Here is a 21017-nt window from a genome sequence, read left to right as displayed (position 1 = left end):
CGGAGCCATTGGCACATTCTCTAATCCGCCCATAAAACCCAATTAAAAACCATTCAAAAAGCGCTAAAAATACTCCATTTCGTACTTGAATATTAACCAAGTATTAGTGATATTATTATTATAAGTGCTAATGCAGACAAACTATTAATAGCGGCGACGTAATCACTTCTGTGTAACCCCATGTTTACATCATCGAGTGGTCTGCTGTTTCCTTACTTCCCTACTCCTTGTAAGTTTATTGTAGATCATAAATCATGCATCTTACCATCAAACATCTAAGTAGGTAATCCGACAAGTTGGGATACTTTTACAGCCGTTTAGGACCTGGAACTGGTGCAAACGACACGAAAAGCGGTTGTGCAGTGAGTAATACTTAGTGATCAAGGGGAAAAAAGCAAACGTTGTGATGCGATTTTTAAATCAATGCTTAAAATAATCAAAATACGTAAATATTATCCATGCACCTGGGGATAGGTTGATTGGCAACACTAAATTGGCCTTAGTGTTTGAATGTTATCTGTCTATCTGTGTTGGCCCTGTGATGAGGTGGCAACTTGTCCAGGGTGTACCCCGCCTTCCGCCCGTGTGCAGCTGAGATGGGCTCCAGCGACCCTGTGAGGGACAAGTGATAGAAAATAAATGGATAAATGTGCCTGTTACTACATTACATATATACTTACATCATGTATATAAACCCTAATGGAGGCGTTTAGAAGTTTTTTTAGGGGTCCTATAGGTTCCATTGTAAGCAGACTTTTGATCAAATGTATTTAGTATTTACAATGGGTTAAAAAAAATTAGAGATGTCCGATAATATCGGCCGATAAATGCTTTAAAATGTAATATCGGAAATTATCGGTATCGTTTTTTTCAATTTTTTATTAAATCAACATAAAAAACACAAGATACACTTACAATTAGTGCACCAACCCAAAAAACCTCCCTCCCCCATTTACACTCATTCATACTCATTCACACAAATGGGTTGTTTCTTTCTGTTATTAATATTCTGGTTCCTACATTATATATCAATATATATCAATACAGTCTGCAAGGGATACAGTCCGCAAGCACACATGATTGTGCGTGCTGCTCGTCCACTAATAGTACTAACCTTTAACAGTTAATTTTACTCATTTTCATTAATTACTAGTTTCTATGTACCGGTAACTGTTTTTATATTGTTTTACTTTCTTTTTTATTCAGGAAAATGTTTTTAATTTATTCATCTTATTTTATTTAATTTTTTTTTTTTAAAAAGGACCTTATCGTCACCATACCTGGTTGTCCAAATTAGGCATAATAATGTGTTAATTCCACGACTGTATGTATCGGTTTATATCGGTAATTAAGAGTTGGACAATATCGGATATCGGCAAAAAAGCCACTATCGGACATCCCTAAAAAAAATCCATCCATCTTTCATAAAGAGTGTAAATGATAGGCAAAATTCCAACAAATAAGGAAAAACAATAATCAAATGTTTTTAATTGAACACATTTTTTTACTTGATATGGATTACATGTCTATCGCAATATATATTGATATCGTTTTATCGCCCAGCTCTGTCACAGTGCAGAGCATCCGCCATTTTTCCCTATACATGGCCGAAAGACCGTTCATTTCTTCAACTGCAAAAAGCGTATTTTCGCAGTAAGCTGTTTATTATGGAACAGCCTTTATTTGTATACATACTTTTAAGAATGTACGTATGGTAATGAATCATTTTTTGCTGTGGTGATATGATACTACAGTATAGGGTTTGTTAGTACAGCCGGAAGGGGATTCATATGGCCCCATTCTTTACGACGTACCTGACACAAGAAACGTGACACATTGGGGGGGATGCACTACCCACTTTAGCTGCCAGATGGCAGTAGTGCTGAATATCTTAAAATTGTGTTTTGTGGCAATTCCAACTTTGACCACAGCATCAATTGCTACGTAGAGTGGCACTTTCCATCATTTTCAGCAGACTACATTGCACACAAGATCCACCCAGATATGGGGCCATATTATTCCCTTCCCTAGTGTAGTTTACTACTTGTGTTAAAGCATTACTTTTCTAAAAATCCTGCTACGTCTTATCCACAGTGTGGAGATTTGGCCAATTCTTTTCGACTCATCAGTGTTGTCAGTCACATTGGGAGCAGCTCGTCCTCCGGTGAGCACTTTACCGAGTTTGTGATCGGGGAAGTTTTTTTTTTCTCACTTTTATGGAGGTTAATTAGTGTCTTTATTACAAAATCTTTAATGGACACTGTATTAATGTCACCAAAATGTATGCGTTTTGAATTTTGTGATCTTTTTACATTAAATATGACAAATTTCATCAAATAAAAAGAGTGTTTAAAATTCAGTGCAGAAAAATTAATTGCAACTCAAGACCCACTTATGGTTAATTATGACTGAAACAATCCATCTGGTCTCAGAACCATCCAATGAGGTGTCAAGTTTGACACAGGTTCCAATTTTTGTACACTAAATTCTAAAACACTGTATTTTAACAAACTGAATTTTTAAACACACATGTTGCTCACAAATTTGTATTCAATGAAATTGTCAGCATCATTTAAATGACAATTAAAAAATGTAAAGGCAAAAAATTAGGTTACATAAATTCAGTGTCCAAAAAAAGCTTTCGTAATAAAGACACAAGTGAACCTCCGTACACTTGACTTTTTGTTGTTTTAAGTAAGAAAACAGATACTGCTAAAATGCATTGACATTTTTGTCCACCTGGTGGTGCTACTATACAAGTTGTGTATGCTTGTTTCAAGAATGTACACACAAGCCATTGCTTAGGGACAAACAACATTTCACCACACATATTATGACACCCAACACTTGGACATGCACTTTATTTAGCCCATAGTCAAGTAAGTAAAGGCAGCTTGTCAGCGTCTCGTTATTCCCCCAAAGGACATTACATCAGTGACGTGTATGACATGAAAAAGCAGTCCTGGCTGACGTACAACGACCTGGATGTGTCACGCACACAGGAAGCAGCCGTCCAAAGAGAACGTGACCGCAGTGGATATATCTTCTTCTACATGCACAAGTAAGCTGGCAACTTGTTTGATGTGAATGTGTCGAAAGGGAAATTAAATGGTCCGCCTCTGCTTAAAAACTGCTTTATATCAAACAATAGTCTTAGTTTCAACTTTTTTGACCACTACAGAGCAGTGATTCTCAAACTGAGCTCCATCTAGTGGTACTCCAAAGAATCACTTAATTTTTGTAATGACATGTTTCGAGCCGTTAATAAAGGTTTGTCAGCTGTCAGGTTCAAACACTGATGACATCTATTAAACAAGACAAGAAGCAAGGAATTAAACAGAGACATAATTAAATTTGGCTCAATGAGGAGAAACGCGTACACCTGTACCCTTGTACAGTGTTCCACGCTCTGACGAAAGATTGTACGCCTCCTCTTTTATTTGGACTTTCCCTGATTGCATGGCAACAGCTGTTTCTAAGGGAGGGGGGTCGTAAACAGCCATCGCCTTTGATTACAAACAGTTCAAAGAAAAGGTTGTAAAACAGTTCAAAGAAGCGATGCTTGGAGGGGAGTCAGGCCCTGCTTCCTCTCCGCTTTGTAGTTCTCGGGTCAAGACAAAATCTGTTTCAATTATTTGTATTTATTATTTTTCATTCATTCAAACACAGTGTTACTGTTCAAACTGTGTGTATTGTTACAATGGCCAAAAATAATAAATATTATTGTTAAATAAAACCTCTGCCTTTGTTTTAATGAATACTTAGGCCTACTACGTTACTGTACTTTAATGTTGGTTGTTATAATGGTACTTTGTGAAAAAAAGATTGAGAACCACTGCTTTAGGGAAAGGCTGAAAGTGCATTGCCGGTATTAGTATAGTACCGCGATACTAATGAATCATAGTGGGTACTATACCGTAGGGCTGGGCGATATGGCCTTTTTTTAATATCTCGATATTTTTAGGCCATGTCACGATACATGGTATATACCTCCATATTTTGCCTTAGCCTTGAACTAACACTTGATGCATATAATCACAGCATTATGATGATTCTATGTGTCTACATTAAAACATTCTTCTTCATACTGCATTAATATATGCTCATTTTAAACTTTCATGCAGAGAAGGAAATCACAACTAAGTCAATTGACCAAAAGTGTATTTATTAAACAGTTATTAAGCAGTGGCACAAACATTCATGTCATTTCCAAAACAGAAAGTGCAAGATTGTCAGAGACATTTTAAAACAAGCTATGAGTGCACTTTTGTGCATGATATCAAAACAACACTAAATTAAAGTGCACTTTTTGTACAGAACGCCACTACAATAGTTTAAAACAAATAAAGTGCACTTTTGTGCAAGATATTTCAATAACTGTCAAATAAAAATGAGCTGCATAATAGGAAATCAAATAGTGTATGTCCTTCGCTATGTGGTAGGTTCCTGCGGACGTTATCTCCTTCTGTTGTTGACTATTTTTTTCATACGGTGTTGATGTGGAAATGGTTGTTGGTGTGGCACCGAACGGAGATGTTGACATGCGGAGTTTCAATCAGTCTTCATTCTCTAGCGGGTGACTTTTCAAATGATGCTACAAATTAGCAGTAATGCTACTTTTTGTAGCAACGCTTTTGCCCCACACTCGACAATTTACGGTTGTCTGTTCGACATCTTCCCGCTTGAAGCCAAACCACATCCAGACGATGGACCCCCTGCTGTTTTTCTTGGGAATTAATTCTTCCTTCATTTGTTACCAGATTCGCACCTTCTCTCTCTCGTATTACCACTCGCACCACAGCTAACGTTACCTCTCTGCTCCGCGAGGGCGTACATGTATGTGACGTATGTAAGAAGGTGCGCTTGTTTTATGTCTCTGTGAGAAGGAGAGACAAGAAAGAGTGAGAAACGCATGTAGTGTAATGCCCGCAGCTAAAAGCAACTGCGTGAGAACATATACTCGAATATCACGATATAGTCATTTTCTATATCGCACAGAAACAAACCCGCGATATATTGAGTATATGGATATATCGAGTATATGGATATATCGCCTCTAAAATAGAATGATAAATGACACAATATGTTACTGCATATGTCAGCAGCTAAATTAGGAGACTTTGTTTGCTTACTTACTACTAAGATCTAGTATGTTCACTATTTTATTTAAGGGCAAAATTGCAATAAGGAACATACGTTTAATGTACCGTTAGATTTTTTGTTAAAATAAAGCCAATGATGCCATTTTTGTGGTCCCTTTATTTAGAAATGTATCAAAGTACCGAAAACTATCGAAATACAATTTGGTACCGGTACCAAAATATTGGTATTGGGACAACACTACCCGCATGTCATCTTTGTAAGGCAGGAAGAGCCGCCACACAAGTTCCCGGAAAATGATTTGATACCTTTTATTTGTGTTTACTCATCATTAGTGCAGAGTGTAACATACATTGTGTGTATCCTCAGGGATGTGTTTGAGCAGCTGTCAGAAATGGAGAAGGCCGGGGCGAGTAGTACCTCGGACGTGGGGAGGAATGTCCTGCAGCCCCTCTGAGGTCTCCGTCTTTGTACCCAAACGGTAACACCCGAACATAAATTGACTGGTGTTTCCTCTCAACAACCTAAGCTACTACTGATTGCTCTCCTATTGCTCGTTTGTGGCACTTTTCATCAACGTGTCCTTTTGACAGGTTACAGTAACACCTATTTTGCTAAAACCAAGGTGTAAAACTGTCATGACCAGCAGTTGCCAGAAATGCAGTTAAAACTTCAAATGAACAATGTTTCCTTCATGTTTTGGGGGTTTCGGTTCTTTGCTAAGGTTTTATCAAACATCTGTTTTGTAAAGGTTACATTTCTTTGTCGATACATAATGAAAACGTTAATGTTGTTGCCACACGTTCACTTAAATACAGCTGTAAAATAGCAGATGTTAATATTGGAGCTTCTATGTTTTTCTAACTCTTTATTTCCTTTATGAAGTAAATAAAGATACTCTATGTTGGATTATGATCTATTATAGAGTTAGAGGGTTGTCGTATTTAGCGGGTACATTTGGTGCAATATCTGTCCTGGCACAAATTGGTCAATTGGACTTGCTGTGTGGATTTATTTTTTTTTCCCAGCTGCTTTTCGTGCTTCACGTGTTAACAATTCCCAGCAAAGACCTGTCTTGAGTTTTGATGTTGTGCCTCTTTAATATTTTAGACAATGTACGTGACAAGCTTTACCTTGTTTTTTCCAATATTTGTAACAATTTTGTAGTCTGATTTTTCTATTTATTGCAACTAAGGGTTTATTTCCCCATGAATCCTACTAGACCACCAGGGAAGCAAGATACAGTATGTTGTCATACCCAATTAAAGTCTCTTAACCGTCACGTCCATCCCTTCAAGTTAGTTTGCCAATACAAGACTTTTCTTTCATTGCTCAACAGTGACACAGTTGTATCAAACTGCTGGCACTTTGTGTACACAAAGACAAATTATTATTTCCACCTCGGAAGTCTTCTTTGACTGACTTCGACCACACTATCCTTGGATTGCTGTGTAAAGCAGATGCAACAGTTTTGTGAAGAACAAGCAGCTCTTTTTAGCCCCTTGCGCCCAACCGACATATTCTTACAGAAGATTGTAATAAAATATTACAACAAAAGTACACGGACTGTTTTAAATCCATAATATTATGTTTATTTTGTGTTCGGAAAGAAATCCACTTTATCTCTGCTGCCAGAGTATTATACAAATGCACAATTCAACTCAAAAGTATCCGTATCATCTATCCTCGTGGCATCTCTTCATCAGCGGCAGCAAATGTTGCCCTGTCAGTCTGTTGTACTCGCCAAGGATGTAGCTTTCCTTCTGCAGCATCTACAGGCAGAGCGACAAACGACTCGGTGTGGTATCAACGTGTCATGTTTTAGGTGTTATCTCAATGTTTTACATTCAGAAGACGCAAATAAACACAAACATATCAAATTTAATTCATTCAGCGACCACAAAATTATCATCCAGTGATGAATTATGCATCCTTAAAACCTCTAAAGGCCTTAGTGGCCACATGCGTGGACAGCACCTTTTAGCTCTTATTTCCAAAATGGTGTACACTACTGAATTGGGGTCTTACGGCCCTTATGTGCACACGTATACTGCCATCTGGTGGTGTCAGAAGAGTATAACATACAATGGAATTTTGGGGGGAAAAAGTGTAAAAATAAGAATTAGCATGTCACTAAACATGAAGTACACATTTGTTACTTATGGACTTACATCATATCAAAAGATGATTCTTAGTTTTTATTCTAATTAGGGTCCAATAAGCCCAAATAGCAAAGAAAAAAAAGCATGTAAACAAACAGCTTGGGCCTTAAGAGGTTTTTAAAGGGGAAATGCACTTTCTTTCTTTTTTTTTTATTTGGCCTATCCTTTACAATCCTTATGTCGGACAAGGACACGTTTTTCTTTTTTTTTAATGCGTTCTAATTTGTTGAATAGGGAAAGTACGGGGTGGCTAACAATTGCATTGGTTTCCGCGGGTTATAAAAAAAAGCATTAAGTCATTGAATGGATTTTGCAAAAATGGAGGCCTTAAATGGCGTCAAAGAGCAGGAAATATGTTTGTAGGTAATAAAAATGCATACAAATACAATTGGCAACAAAAAAAGACAAAACAAACCATTTGATGGAGTTTTTCCATTTGTGGGGAAAAAAAGCTGCTTAAGGCCCAAGCTGTTTGTTTACATGCTTTTTTAAAATTCTCTTTGCTGTTTGGGCTTATTGGACCCTAATTAGAATAAAAACTAAGAATCATCTTTTGATATGGTGTACTTCATGTTTAGTGACATGCTAATTCTGATTTTTACACTTTTTTTTTTTTTTTCCAAATTCCATTGTATGTTATACTCTTCTGACACCACCAGATGGCATTATAAGTGTCCACATAAGCAGCCATAAGACCCCAATTGCCGTCCACGCATGTGGCCACTAAGCCTTTAGAGGTTTTAAAGTGCAATTTTTGCTAACAAATATCGAGTTCATTTTATTTTGATGTTTGTTTACCTATTTAGGATAATTAAGTGATTCACCTTCCAATGACAACAGTATAAAATACCACACTAATGAAAAATATGTTTGTTTGAATAATGTACTTCCATTGTTATTCGTTTTCCATCAATTACTTTAGTGCTTAATTTGGCCACTTTTCAACTATTCAATAATATTGTTATTGTCAAATGCTTAGTGTCGTCTATGCAGACAATTGCATGCTCTTGACTACATAAAAACGATCTGCAGTCGGACATGGGCATTTAATTTAGTTTTTACATTAGAATTGCTGACACCTGCAGAAACCCTAATGCAGCTCAGGCGTACTCTACTACGCCCATAAAGCCCTCCAAAATAGTACTTAATTACCATCACATGACATGAATATTAACCAAACGTTTAGCGATATTATTTTAAGCACAAACGCAGGCTATTTTTTGCGGCGCTGTGATCACAGAGAGCTAACTAGCTTGTGCTGCTGTATTGACTGATTGACACTTTTATTAGTAGATTGTACAGTACATATTCTGTACAATTGACCACTAAATGGTAACACCCGAATAAGTTTTTCAACTTGTTTAAGTCGGGGTCCATGTTAATCAATTCATGGTACAAATATACAGTTGTGCTCATAAGTTTACATACCCTGGGAGAATGTATGATTTCTTGGCCATTCTTCAGAGAATATCAATGATAACACAAAAACCTTTCTTCCACTCCTGCTTAATGGTTGTGTGAAGCTATTTATTGGCAAACAACTGTGTTTACTCTTTTTAAATCAAAATGACAAAAGAAAGTACCCGAATGACCCTGATCAAAAGTTTACATACCCCAGTGACTTTGATCTGATAACATGCACAAAAGTTGACACAAACAGGTTTGAATGGCTAATCAAGGTTCCAATCCACACCTGTGACATGTTTGTTTGTAATTAATGTGTGTGTATAAAAGGTCAGTGACTTTCTAAGCTTCTGACAGACCATTGCATCTTTCATCCAGTGCTGAACAGATGTTTCTGGATTCTGAGTCATGGGGAAGGCAAAAGAAATGTCAAAGGATCTGCGAGAAAATTTTATTGAACCGCATTAAAACAGGAAAGGGGTATAAAAAGATATCCAAGGAATTGAGAATGCCAATAAGCAGTGTTAAGAAGTGGAAAATGAGGGATTCAGGTAGACCAGCAAATATTTCAGCCACAACTGCCAGGAAAATTGTTTGAGATGCAAAGAAAAATCCACAAATAACTTCAGCTGAAATACAGGACTCTCTGAAAAATTGTGGTGTGGCTGTTTCAAGATGCACAGTAAGGAGGCACTTGAAGAAAAATGGGCTGCATGGACGAGTCGCCAGAAGAAAGCCATTTCTGTGCAAATGTCACAAAGTATCCCGCTTACATTACGCCAAACAGCACAGAGACAAGCCTCAAAACTTCTGGAACAAAGTAATTTGGAGTGATGAGACCAAAATTTAACTTTTTGGCCACTCGACGATGCAGCCCATTTTTTTTTCAAGTGCCTCCTTATTGTGCATCTTGAAACAGCCACACCACAATTTTTCAGAGAGTCCTGTATTTCAGCTGAAGTTATTTGTGGATTTTTCTTTGCATCTCGAACAATTTTCCTGGCAGTTGTGGCTGACCTCTTTGCTGGTCTACCTGAATCCCTCATTTTCCACTTCTTAATCAGCGTTTGAACACTGCTGATTGGCATTCTCAATTCCCTGGATATCTTTTTATACCCCTTTCCTGTTTATACCCCTTTCCTGTTTTATGCATTTCAATTACCTTTTCTCGCAGATCCTTTGACAATTCTTTTGCCTTCCCCATGACTCAGAATCCAGAAACATCTGTGCAGCACTGGATGAAAGATGCAATGGTCTGTCAGAAGCCCAGAAACTCACTGACCTTTTATACACACACACTAATTACAAACAAACAGGTCACAGGTGAGGATTGGAACCTTGATTAGCCATTCAAACCTGTTTGTCAACTTTTGTGCATGTTATCAGATCAAAGTCACTGGGGTATGTAAACTTTTGATCAGGGTCATTTGGGTACTTTCTTTTGTCATTTTGATTTAAAAAGAGTAAACACAGTTGTTTGCCAATAAATAGCTTCACACAACCATTAAGCATGAGTGGAAGAAAGGTTTTTGTGTTATCATTCATATTCTCTGAAGAATGGGCAAGAAATCATAAATTCTCCCAGGGTATGTACACTTATGAGCACGACTGTATACTATCAGCATAATACAGTCATCACACAAGTTAATCATCAGAGTATATACATTGAATTATTTACAATCTGGGGGGTGCTGCATCGCCTCTGAGTTGGTGAAAGTTAATGCTAGATTAGGAATCATGCCTCTCACCTGGATGATAGATGGTTGTGGCCATAAACCGAGAAGTTGATTAACTTTGACGTTCAACTTTTTTTTCTTTTATTCATCTAAACGCAGGTCTGACAGTAGGTTTGTTGTTGAAGGAAAAGTGATGCGTCATAAAAATATTGTGCTGCCTTAAATGAGCAAAAATACGTAAATATTACATATTATAAATGTGATCGTTACTACATTACATATATACTTACATCATGTATAAAAAAAATGATGGAAGCTTTTGGATATTTTGAATAGCAGTTTTTAGGCGGAATGGAGTGACTCACATAAGCTCCGTTGTCAGCTGACTTTTGCTTGCATTTATTTACCATTTCAATTGAAGATTTGTTCACGTCTTACATAAGGATTGTGAATGATAGGCCAAATTCCCCTTTAAATTATTAACTTTGGAGGCCAATATCACGCACACATCAGCGTTCTAGAACGACACAGAAAGTCTCCACACATACCTCACTCCAGTCCTCCTCGGTCTCATGTCGGTAACCAAGAAGGTGGCAGATACCATGGGCAATCATAACCTAAAACAATGACCATTAATTGTGAATATCACTGATCTACAACGATCAATGTCACTGCTGTGTCAGCAAATGGTTAGGAAAGGATAATTGAGGTCAAATGCACTGGACCGCTATTGCTACTCACAGTTAGTGTTCCGTGAAGATCTAAGGAGTCTTCCTGACACTGTCTCATAATAAACTCCACACCCAGGAAAATATCCCCTAGGTTCAGTTCATCTCTATGAAGGGAGCATGGCATCTTTCCAGGTCTTAATCCCTACAAATGCATTCAAAATGTGGTGACAAGTGCAGTCCTACAGGTTACTTTTGTCATTTATTAAACAAAGAAAAGGCAGGGTATGTCAGTGCTGCCAAAACTCCACAAACACGCCAAACGAATGCAAGTAAAAAAAGGGATTTGCACGTAAACTTTTTTTTCAATTAAAACAGTTCACAAATAATTTTCTGCAGGGAAAACAATTCACAAATAAAAGTTCTGCAAGTAAAAAATACATTTGCAAGTGTAAAAACAATTTACTTCAATCAAACGATTCCCAAGTACAAAAAACAAATGTCTTCAATTAAAGATTCGCAAGCAAACAAAAACAATTTTGTACGAGTAAAAAAAAAAAAAAATTTCTTAATATTAGAATGCTAACAATGTTAATAAAAATTATTTGCAAGTAAAAAAAAAAAATTTGCTCGTCCATAAAAATTTACATGAAAAAAAAAACCTCATTAAGAGAACAATTTTCTATAATTAAAAATATTTGAGTAAAAAAAAAAATGCCTGCAAAAAGCTAGCATGCTAATATTAGAATGCTAACAACTTTAATAAAAATGATTTCCAAGTTTTAAAAAAATTATTTGCTTTGAGTAAAGAAATTTTTTAAAAAGCTAGCATGCTAATATTAGAATGCTAACAACTTTATTAAAAATTATTTTCAAGTTAAAAAAAAAGTGCTCGTCCATAAAAATTTACATGAAAAAAAAACTCATTAAGAGAACAATTTTCTGTAACAAAAAATATTTGAGTAAAAAAAAAATGCCTGCAAAAAGCTAGCATGCTAATATTAGAATGCTAACAACTTTAATAAAAATGATTTCCAAGTAAAAAAAAAAAATTTACTTGTCCATAAAAATTTACATGAAAAAAAACTCATTAAGAGAACAATTTTCTATAATAAAAATATTTAAGGGAAAAAATGCCTGCAAAAAGCTAGCATGCTAATATTAGAATGCTAACAACTTTAATAAAAATGATTTCCAAGTAAAAAAAAAAAATGATTTGCTCATCCATAAAAATTTACATGAAAAAAAACTCATTAAGAGAACAATTTTCTATAATAAAAAATATTTGAGTAAAAAAAAAAAAATATGCCTGCAAAAAGCTACCATGCCAATATTTTAATGCTAACAACTTTAATAAAAATTATTTCCAAGTTTAAAAAAAATGATTTACTCATCCATAAAAATTTACATGAAAAAAAAACTCAGAATAGAAAGTACTTTATTGATCCCTGGGGGAAATTCAGCACCACAGTTCGCTCACAATAGACCACAATTTGATAATAAATAAATAACAATTATTTCCAAGTTAAAAAAAACATGATTTACTCGTCCATAAAAATTTACATGAAAAAAAAACTCATTAAGAGAACAATTTTCTATAATAAAAAATATTTGAGTAAAAAAGAAGCTAGCATGCTAATATTAGAATGCTAACAACTAGGGATGCAACTAACAACTAATTTGATAATCGGTTAATCTGTCGATTATTACTTCGATTAATAATCGGATAAAAGAGACAAACTACATTTCTATCCTTTCCAGTATTTTATTGAGGAAAAAAACAGCATACTGGCACCATGCTTATTTTGATTATTGTTTCTCAGCTGTTTGTTCATGTTGCAGTTTATAAATAAAGGTTTATAAAAATAAAAAAGTAGCCTCTGCGCATGCGCATAGCATAGATCCAACGGATCGATGACTAAAGTAATCGCCAACTATTTTTATAATCGATTTTAATCGATTAGTTGTTGCAGCCTTACTAACAACTCTGGCCGTTAATAAATAAGCCAGTGACCGCAAATGGCCCCCGGGCCGCACTTTCGACACCCCCAGATGTAGTCCATATTTACCTCATGAAATGGGAAAGAGAGGACGTCCGTGGGTCGGTCCTTCCTCCGGTACGTGTGGTTTATCTGCTGGATCCTGCGGTCGTCGACACAAACGATGCCCAGGTCGAAGTTCCTGATGCCGAGGATGTGTCTTATCGTGTCGGCGTCCTTTCGCAGCCTGGCACGGCGGAGAGGCACCACCTTTTGGAGGTTCCGCACCACTACACTCATTTCAAAACGCCACTTCAACAGACAAATAAGGACGACATTAAAGTTGTAGACATATTTGTCGTTAAAAACAATTCCAAATAAAATTTAAAAAAGAACAAGAGTAGTGTTGTTAACGGCCACTCACACTAACGCTACAGCGGTCACTTCTGGAATCAAGGTGACACGCCGGGTGCGTGACGTACAAAGGAACGAAGCCATACGGCTCTTTTATCAAAATGTGCAGATGTACAGTTCAACACTTGGATATTTTCTTTAAAAGAAAAGTTTGTCGTTGAGTTGTTTTAAGACTGCTCCGATCAATGAAACTGACTGCAATGGCGGAATACAAACTGGGGACTCATGAGGCATTCAATAACACTGGGAATTCAGTGGGTTTTTTTAACGATTTGCTGTCATAATGCCGGCGTGGAAAAATGTTTAAGGAACAATAATATTTTGGCAGACGAACGTTAATTAGCGTCTGACTGAAGTGTTTTGAAGTCTTAAAAGCGGCAGCTCCGAATTAAATGTTTCAGTTTTCTTAGTAGCAGCAAACGCAGCATCAGATTGTCGACCGGAACCGGATATGTGATAGAATGGCGGGAGTAAGCGAGGACAATAACATCTTATAAGATGTCTATGGAGAGGACTGTCACTGCTATCATGGTTGTATTTCTTGTAATCTTTATTTTAATACAAAGTCATATTGGTTACATGCATTATTATTTAAAAATTGCAGGCATACGTCACTTCCTGGCACCGCAATTTTTCGAGGGCGCTTCGGCCCTTTTATTGTTTTCTATAAAACGAAAAGCTTACAATAGTAGTAAAATAACAAATAAGAGTTGATGAATTTAAAATTGTCAGCCTTGTGATTTGATGTGAATAAAGTTGTTTGAAAAAATTATTTATTCTGTGGCGCACATGTTCTGGGTGTGCGTGCGTATCTGTACGGTTTCAAAATAAATTATCCAGCCATCCATTTTCTTCCGCTTATCCGAGGTCGGGTCGCGGGGGCAGCAGCCTAAGCAGAGAAGACCAGACTTCCCTCTACCCAGCCACTTCGTCCAGCTCCTCCCAGGGGATCCCGAGGCGTTCCCAGGCCAGCCGAGAGACATAGTCTTCCCAACGTGTCCTGGGTCTTCCCCTTGGCCTCCTGCCGGTCTGACGTTCGGGTGGCATCCTGAGCGGATGCCCGAACCACCTCATCTGGCTCCTCTCCATGTGGAGGAGCAGTGGCTTTACTCTGAGCTCCTCCTTGATGACAGAGCTTCTCACCCTATCTCTAAGGGAGAGCCCCACCACCCGGCGGAGGAAACTCATTTTGGCCGCTTGTACGCGTGATCTTGTCCTTTCGGTCATAACCCAAAGCTCATGACCATAAGTGAGGATGGGAACGTAGATCAACGGATAAATTGAGAGCTTTGCCTTCCGGCTCAGCTCCTTCTTCACCACAACGGATCGATACAGCGTCCGCATTACTGAAGACGCCGCACTGATCCACCTGTCGATCTCACGATCCACTCTTCCCTCACTCGTGAGCAAGACTCCTAGGTACTTGAACTCCTCCACTGGGGCAGGGTCTCCTCCCCAACTTGGAGATGGCACTCCACCCTTTCCCGGGCGAGAACCATGGACTCGGACTCGAAGGTGCTGATTCTTATCCCAGTCGCTTCACACTCTGCTGCGAACCGTTCCAGTGAGAGCTGAAGATCCTGGCCAGATGAAGCCATCGGGACCACATCATCTGCAAAAAAGCAGAGACCTAATCCTGCAGCCACCAAACCGGATCCCCTCAACACCTTGACTGCGCCTAGACATCCTGTCCATAAAAGTTATGAACGGAATCTGTGACAAAGGGCAGCCTTGGCGGAGTCCAACCCTCACTGGAAACGGGTCCGACTTACCAAGCTCTGACACTGATCATACAGGGAGCGGACCGCCACAATCAGACAGTCCGATACCCCATACTCTCTGAGCACTCCCCACAGGACTTCCCGGTACACGGTCAAATGCCTTCTCCAAGTCCACAAAGCACATGTAGACTGGTTGGGCAAACTCCCATGCACCCTCAAAGACCCTGCCGAGAGTATAGAGCTGGTCTACCGTTCCACGACCAGGACGAAACCCACACTGTTCCTCCTGGATCCGAGGTTCCGCTATCAGGCGTAGCCTCCTCTCCAGTACACCTGAATAGACCTTACCGGGAAGGCTGAAGAGTGTGATCCCACGATAATTGGAACACACCTTCCGGTTTCCCTTCTTAAAGACAGGAACCACCATCCCGGTCTGCCAATCTAGAGGTACCGTCCCCGATGTCCACGCCATGTTGCAGAGTCTTGTCAACCAAGACAGCCCCACAGCATCCAGAGCCTTAAGGAACTCCGGGCGGATAATGTATCCTTAAATACTTACATAACATATGCTTTTGTTTTGTTGTTTCCATACAATATTTTATATGACAGTTTTAGTGAAATAAAGATTATAAAAAAGAAACCCATAGAAACAGTGACTTCCGTAAAACAAATTGACAGGAAGTGACAGATCGGGTCTTCCGGGACCGATCAGGTAATGATAAGGACGAATTGGACAATGTGATAAAATCGCGACTATTTTGATAAATGGTGGCTTTTTAGATGCTTTTTGTCATTTAAGTAAGTGTATTTTAAGAAAAATGACGCAGATAGTAGTAACTTTGAATCGCTTAAAAGTATTGCGCAATACTCCTATGTGGAGGTTAATGTGTCACTTTATTACAAAAGTTTTTTTTTAGACACTGAATTTATGTAACTGAACTGAACCAGATTTTTTTTTTGCTTTTGAGTTTGTGAACTGAATTTTATTAACACAATTGGTGTGTTTAAAAAGTCAGTTTGTTAAATTACAATGTTTTAAAATTCAGATTGTATACAATGTTTTAAAAATTCATGGCACAACAATTCAGTGTAAAAAATGCAGTGTATAAAAAAATCAGTGAAATTAATTGCAAAAATATTCGGTGTGTAAAAAATCAGTATATTAGAAATTCAGTGTAAAAAAAAAATCAGTGCAGAAATATTATTGGCTTCAAGACTCACTTCAGGTAAATGAAGACTGAACGCCTCATAGAAGGTTCTGGGACATAATTTCTTCACTGCATTATTTTACACTAAATTTTTAATACACTGATATTTTACACTTAATTTTGCCCACACATTTTTATTCAATCTCATTGGCAGCATAATTTGATGTAATAAAAAAAATCGGTTGACAAAATTCAAACGCAAATAATTACATACATTATTCATTATTATTATTATTACCACTTTTATAATTATCAATAATATTGTGAATTACTTAACTGAATGTCAAGATTTACGTTGTAAATAAACTAAATGCTCGCGCGTGCAGAAATTATCATAGCGTCTCTCTGATTGGAGGACTTCACAGAAGATCCGCCCACTCGGCCTGTGATTGGTTCGCACCGTCCCTGGTCATGTCTCTCCATAGCAAGTGCCTCTCGAACGATACCGCAATGTTTGCTGGGAAATGGTGTGTGGAGGCTTTTAAAACAGCTCATTTACGTCTCGTTAAGACTACAACTCCCATGAGCAGCCTGGCAGAGGCGGAACTTTGGGAGACTCAACATATTCAGACTGACACGGAGAACTTTACACATCTTGCACGATATGACTGAGGGGACGTAAGTATGCTTTTTTAAATATTTATAAATTAAACTAAGCCAAGTTATTGCAAACAAATGTATCATTGACACAAGCGTAGTGACTTCGTTGAAGTTAAACTAGTTGCGAAAGAAGCTCCTGTTCCAAAATTACTTAGTTTTTAAGGGTCTGTTTCTGACTTGTTCCTGACAACATGAATTAATATTTTAGAGATGGGATTCATGGTTTTCTGAAAGGAGTCGGATCTTGAAGAGCCGTTCAAAAGACAGACTCTTCTTTCTTTTTGCGATTTTTTTCAGAAGTTACTCGTTTTTATCAAGGAAACATGGACTAGTTACGGGTATAAAATAATATTTAGATATTAATAATTCAAATACTTAAAATTTTATGCTATGTTTGTGGGAAAAATTTGTTATGATTTTCATCTGGGTTTCAGATCACGAGGAGCCGTTCAAAAGACAGACTCCTTTCGTTTTGAGGATTATTTCAGAAGTTACTTGTTTTTATCACGGAAACATGCACTAGTTACGGATATAAAATAATATTTGGATATGAATAATTCAAATATTTAAAATCTTATACTATATTTGTGGGAAATATTTGTTATAATATTCATCTGGGTTTCGGATTTTGAAGAGCCGTTCATAAGACAGACTGTTCTTTCTTTTTGAGAATTTTTTCAGATGTTACTCGTTTTTATCAATGAAAAATGCACTGGTTATGGGTATAAGATATATTTGGATCTGAATAATTCAAATATTTTTCATTAAAATATATTTGTGGGAATTATTTGTTATAATTTCATCTGGGTTTCAGATCTTGAAGAGCCGTTCAAAAGACAGACTCTTCTTTCTTTTTGAGAATTTTTTCAGAGGTTACTCGTTTTTATCACGGAAACATGCACTAATTACGGATATAAAATAATATTTGGATATGAATAATGCAAATATTTAAAATGTTTAACTATATTTGTGGGAAATATTTGTTATAATATTCATGTGGGTTTCGGATTTTGAAGAGCCGTTCAAAAGATAGACTCTTCTTTCTTTTTGAGAATTTTTTCAGATGATACTCGTTTTTATCAAGGAAAAATGCACTGGTTACGGGTATAAGATATATTTGGATCTGAATAATTCAAATATTTTTCATTAAAATTATATTTGTGGGAACTATTTGTTACAATTTTCATCTGGGTTTCGGATCATTAAGAGCCGTTCAAAAGACCGACCTTTCTTTTTGAGAATTTTTTCATAGGTTACTCGTTTTTATCAAGGAAACATGCACTAGTTACAGATATAAAATAATATTTGGATGTGAATAATTTTTAAAAAATTTAATTTTATACTATATTTGTGGGAATTATTTGTTATAATTTTCATCTGGGTTTCGGATCATGAGGAGCCGTTCAAAGACAGACTCTTCTTTCTTTTTGAGAATTTTTTCAAGAAGTCACTCGTTTTTATCAATGAAAAATGCACTGGTTACGGGTATAATATATATTTGGATTTTAATAATTCAAATATTTTTCATCAAAATTATATTTGTGGGAATTATTTGTTATAATTTTCATCTGGGTTTCGGATCTTGAGGAGCCGTTCAAAAGACCGACTCTTCTTTCTTTTTGCGAATTTTTTCAGAAGTGACTCGTTTTTATCAAGGAAAAATGCACTAGTTACGGATATAAAATAATATTTGAATATGTATAATTCAAATATTTTTCATTTTATACGATATTTGTGGGAAATATTTGTTATAATTTCATGTAAATTGTGTTTTCATTGTAAACTCTGAGGTGGTCCGCTATCCCCATGCTTTGAAAGCAAGATCATTATTTTGACCTTTTTTATTGTGGCACAATAAAAAGCTATATAGGCTAAATTAACCTCCATGCAAATCGACTTTACTGAAATTAAAACTAAACTTTACAGAACGAGTGCCAAACATTTTACACCAAAGGTGTAACGGTACGGAAAAGTCAAAGTATGGGAGCCATTTTCACAATGTTTTATTTTGTAAAAAAAAAAAAAAAAAGCTAAAAACCGACACATGGATTATGTTTTACTGACCGTTTTCAAGCCGCTTTCTGACCGTCTCTTCAGGATGCGCCATTTTGTGGGCGGTCTTATTTATGTGCCTCCACTTTGACAGCATTTTTCCCCGTCATCCATGTTGTAGTTTTTATTGCTTCCATATGGAGTGTACTGACAAATGAAAATTAGAACTACACGCTATTTTGCATTAGAAATGGCATCAACAGATGATGCATGTGCATGTACGAGCCAGTCTGCCCCACAACAAAAAGAAGGAGCTTATTGACTACAGTCGGACTACAATGGCGGACTTGCACAAAGCACTTTGAGTACATTTCTACCATATATGGATAGTCTGTTGACGTCACAGGACAGAGGGGATTCCAAATAGCTAGTTTCTGGGAAGTATGGGCAAGATTGTTTTATAAATATCCCCACAATGCCTCGACGATTGATTTCACATTTTCGGGACTTATGCCGACCCCAAGTACACAACAACCGGTACCGACCGGTAAGAAAAGTTTTTGCATAATCGGGCCCCTTTAACAGGTAGCCCCAAACTATTTGTGGTGGTCCAAATGTATCCATGGCTTGGGAAAGGATTCATATGGCCCCATTCCTGGAAAGAAGAGTGGGGGTTGATCATTTTGCTGAAAATGATGGAAAGCGCCACTCTACATAGCAACTGACACTGTGGTTAAAGTTGGAATTGCTGGAAAACACATTTTAATATATTCAAAACTCCATTGCCATCTGGATGCTTAGGTGGATAGTGCAACCTTCCAATTTGTCACGTTTCATGTGTCAGGTCAACCGCGACGAATGGGGCCATGTGAATCCCCTTCCTACTGTATGGTAAAGACTCATTTAAAACTGAGTTTTAGTAGGAAATATGTTACTAAGCTTCTGGAAGGATCCTAACTCTCCCTATGTATTCTATCAGTATCAACATGCTGCGTTTGACATGTAAACAAATCAAATGAACTGTATGATGTTTGTTTGTGATTGTACGATTCTCCCGGTCTCATCTAGGCACTTGCGTAGGCGAGGGGGGCCGCACAAGACGGAAGCAGCCACGGACATGAGCCGCTGGCGGCTGACCAGCGCTGACGGCAGGCAAACCTGGCGTTACGTGGACGATGTCGACGGTCCAGAGAGAGAGCAGACCATGCTAGAGGCCCATTCTTTAGGCTTGGACACGGTATGTACCGTGGTAGACCAGTGGTTCTCAGAAAACCCTTGGCTCTTCATGCACCACCATTATGACCAACATTAAAAAAACGTAGCGTAGTAGGCCTAGGTCAGGGGTCAGCAACCCAAAAACACGAAAAGAAAATCTGTCTGAAGCCTTATATAAGTGTTATAATGAAGGCAACACATGATGTAAGTGTCAATATTAGCTATATTAGCCTACTATCAAAATGACTGTGTCGCAGGCTGACGCAAATCTTCGTTGACAGGAATGTTGTATTTTAATTTTTATTCTACACATTTTTGCAACATTGGAAATCATTATTAAAATGGAGGCTTCTCACAGGATGAGATAACTACTGGAAATTACTGGTTCAGAATGGCCAAAAGGTATAGATGTGTGTGTCCAAGTTTAAGGAAATGGCAGGCTGTCTTTTTCTAATGGATTTAATACAATCTTTGCAAGCTGTTTAACGTTTGCTGTGGCCTGGAACAACATGGCACACAAACAACTATCAGAAATGCAGCCAATATTACATCCAGATAACGTGTCACGAGACATACACAGAGGACATAAGGAAATTAAATGAGCTCAAGTATACCAACAAATGAGGCATAATGATGCAATATGTACATACAGCTAGCCTAAATAGCATGTTAGCATCGATTAGCTTGCAGTCATGGATTGACCAAATATGCCCGATAAGCACTCTAGCCAATCAATAAAATCAACAAAGCTCACCTTTGTGCATTTACGCACAGCATAAAACGTTTGGTGGACAAAATGAGACAAAGAAGAGTGGCATGAAACACGTCTTTCTGTGGCTGCATCGGAGAAAATTGTACATGTAAACAAACTACGATGA

General features: G+C 37.4%; 3 protein-coding genes across 10 annotated transcripts in view; 2 read left to right on the top strand and 1 right to left on the bottom strand.

The window, feature by feature from the left end:
* Positions 1-6382, top strand: part of usp37 (ubiquitin specific peptidase 37) — a 35907-nt gene extending 29525 nt beyond the window's left edge. For all 3 annotated transcript variants that reach the window (XM_062067542.1, XM_062067543.1, XM_062067541.1), the window contains exons 22-24: positions 2095-2164; positions 2923-3061; positions 5470-6382. In XM_062067542.1, the coding sequence (XP_061923526.1) occupies positions 2095-2164; positions 2923-3061; positions 5470-5557 (297 nt within the window). In that variant the 3' untranslated portion in view covers positions 5558-6382. The remainder of the gene's footprint in view (positions 1-2094; positions 2165-2922; positions 3062-5469) is intronic.
* Positions 467-13834, bottom strand: LOC133663232 (endoribonuclease YbeY-like). Of its 3 annotated transcripts, none has more exons than XM_062067545.1 (5): positions 13414-13833; positions 13080-13301; positions 11084-11215; positions 10891-10959; positions 470-612 (listed from the first exon to the last, which is right to left on the bottom strand). In XM_062067545.1, the coding sequence occupies exons 2-5, from the start codon at positions 13287-13289 to the stop codon at positions 514-516; spliced, it is 510 nt and encodes a 169-aa protein (XP_061923529.1). In that variant the 5' UTR covers positions 13290-13301; positions 13414-13833; the 3' UTR covers positions 470-513. The 3 variants fall into 3 exon arrangements, with proteins under 3 accessions (XP_061923530.1, XP_061923529.1, XP_061923531.1); XM_062067547.1 differs by lacking the exon at positions 470-612 and adding an exon at positions 3990-6872 and having other exon boundaries at positions 13414-13825; XM_062067546.1 differs by having other exon boundaries at positions 467-612; positions 13080-13834.
* Positions 13835-16868: 3034 nt separating this feature from the next.
* Positions 16869-21017, top strand: part of lss (lanosterol synthase (2,3-oxidosqualene-lanosterol cyclase)) — a 48523-nt gene continuing 44374 nt past the window's right edge. For all 4 annotated transcript variants that reach the window (XR_009828267.1, XR_009828265.1, XR_009828266.1 and 1 more), the window contains exons 1-2: positions 16869-16950; positions 19993-20161. Coding sequence is in view for 1 of the 4 variants with exons in the window: in XM_062067540.1 (XP_061923524.1) it covers positions 16937-16950; positions 19993-20161 (183 nt within the window). In the remaining 3 variants the exon portion in view is untranslated. The remainder of the gene's footprint in view (positions 16951-19992; positions 20162-21017) is intronic.

Source organism: Entelurus aequoreus, linkage group LG13 (assembly GCF_033978785.1).
Source record: "Entelurus aequoreus isolate RoL-2023_Sb linkage group LG13, RoL_Eaeq_v1.1, whole genome shotgun sequence".
NCBI classification, from domain to species: domain Eukaryota; kingdom Metazoa; phylum Chordata; class Actinopteri; order Syngnathiformes; family Syngnathidae; genus Entelurus; species Entelurus aequoreus.
This window is presented reverse-complemented; position numbering and strand designations above follow the sequence as displayed.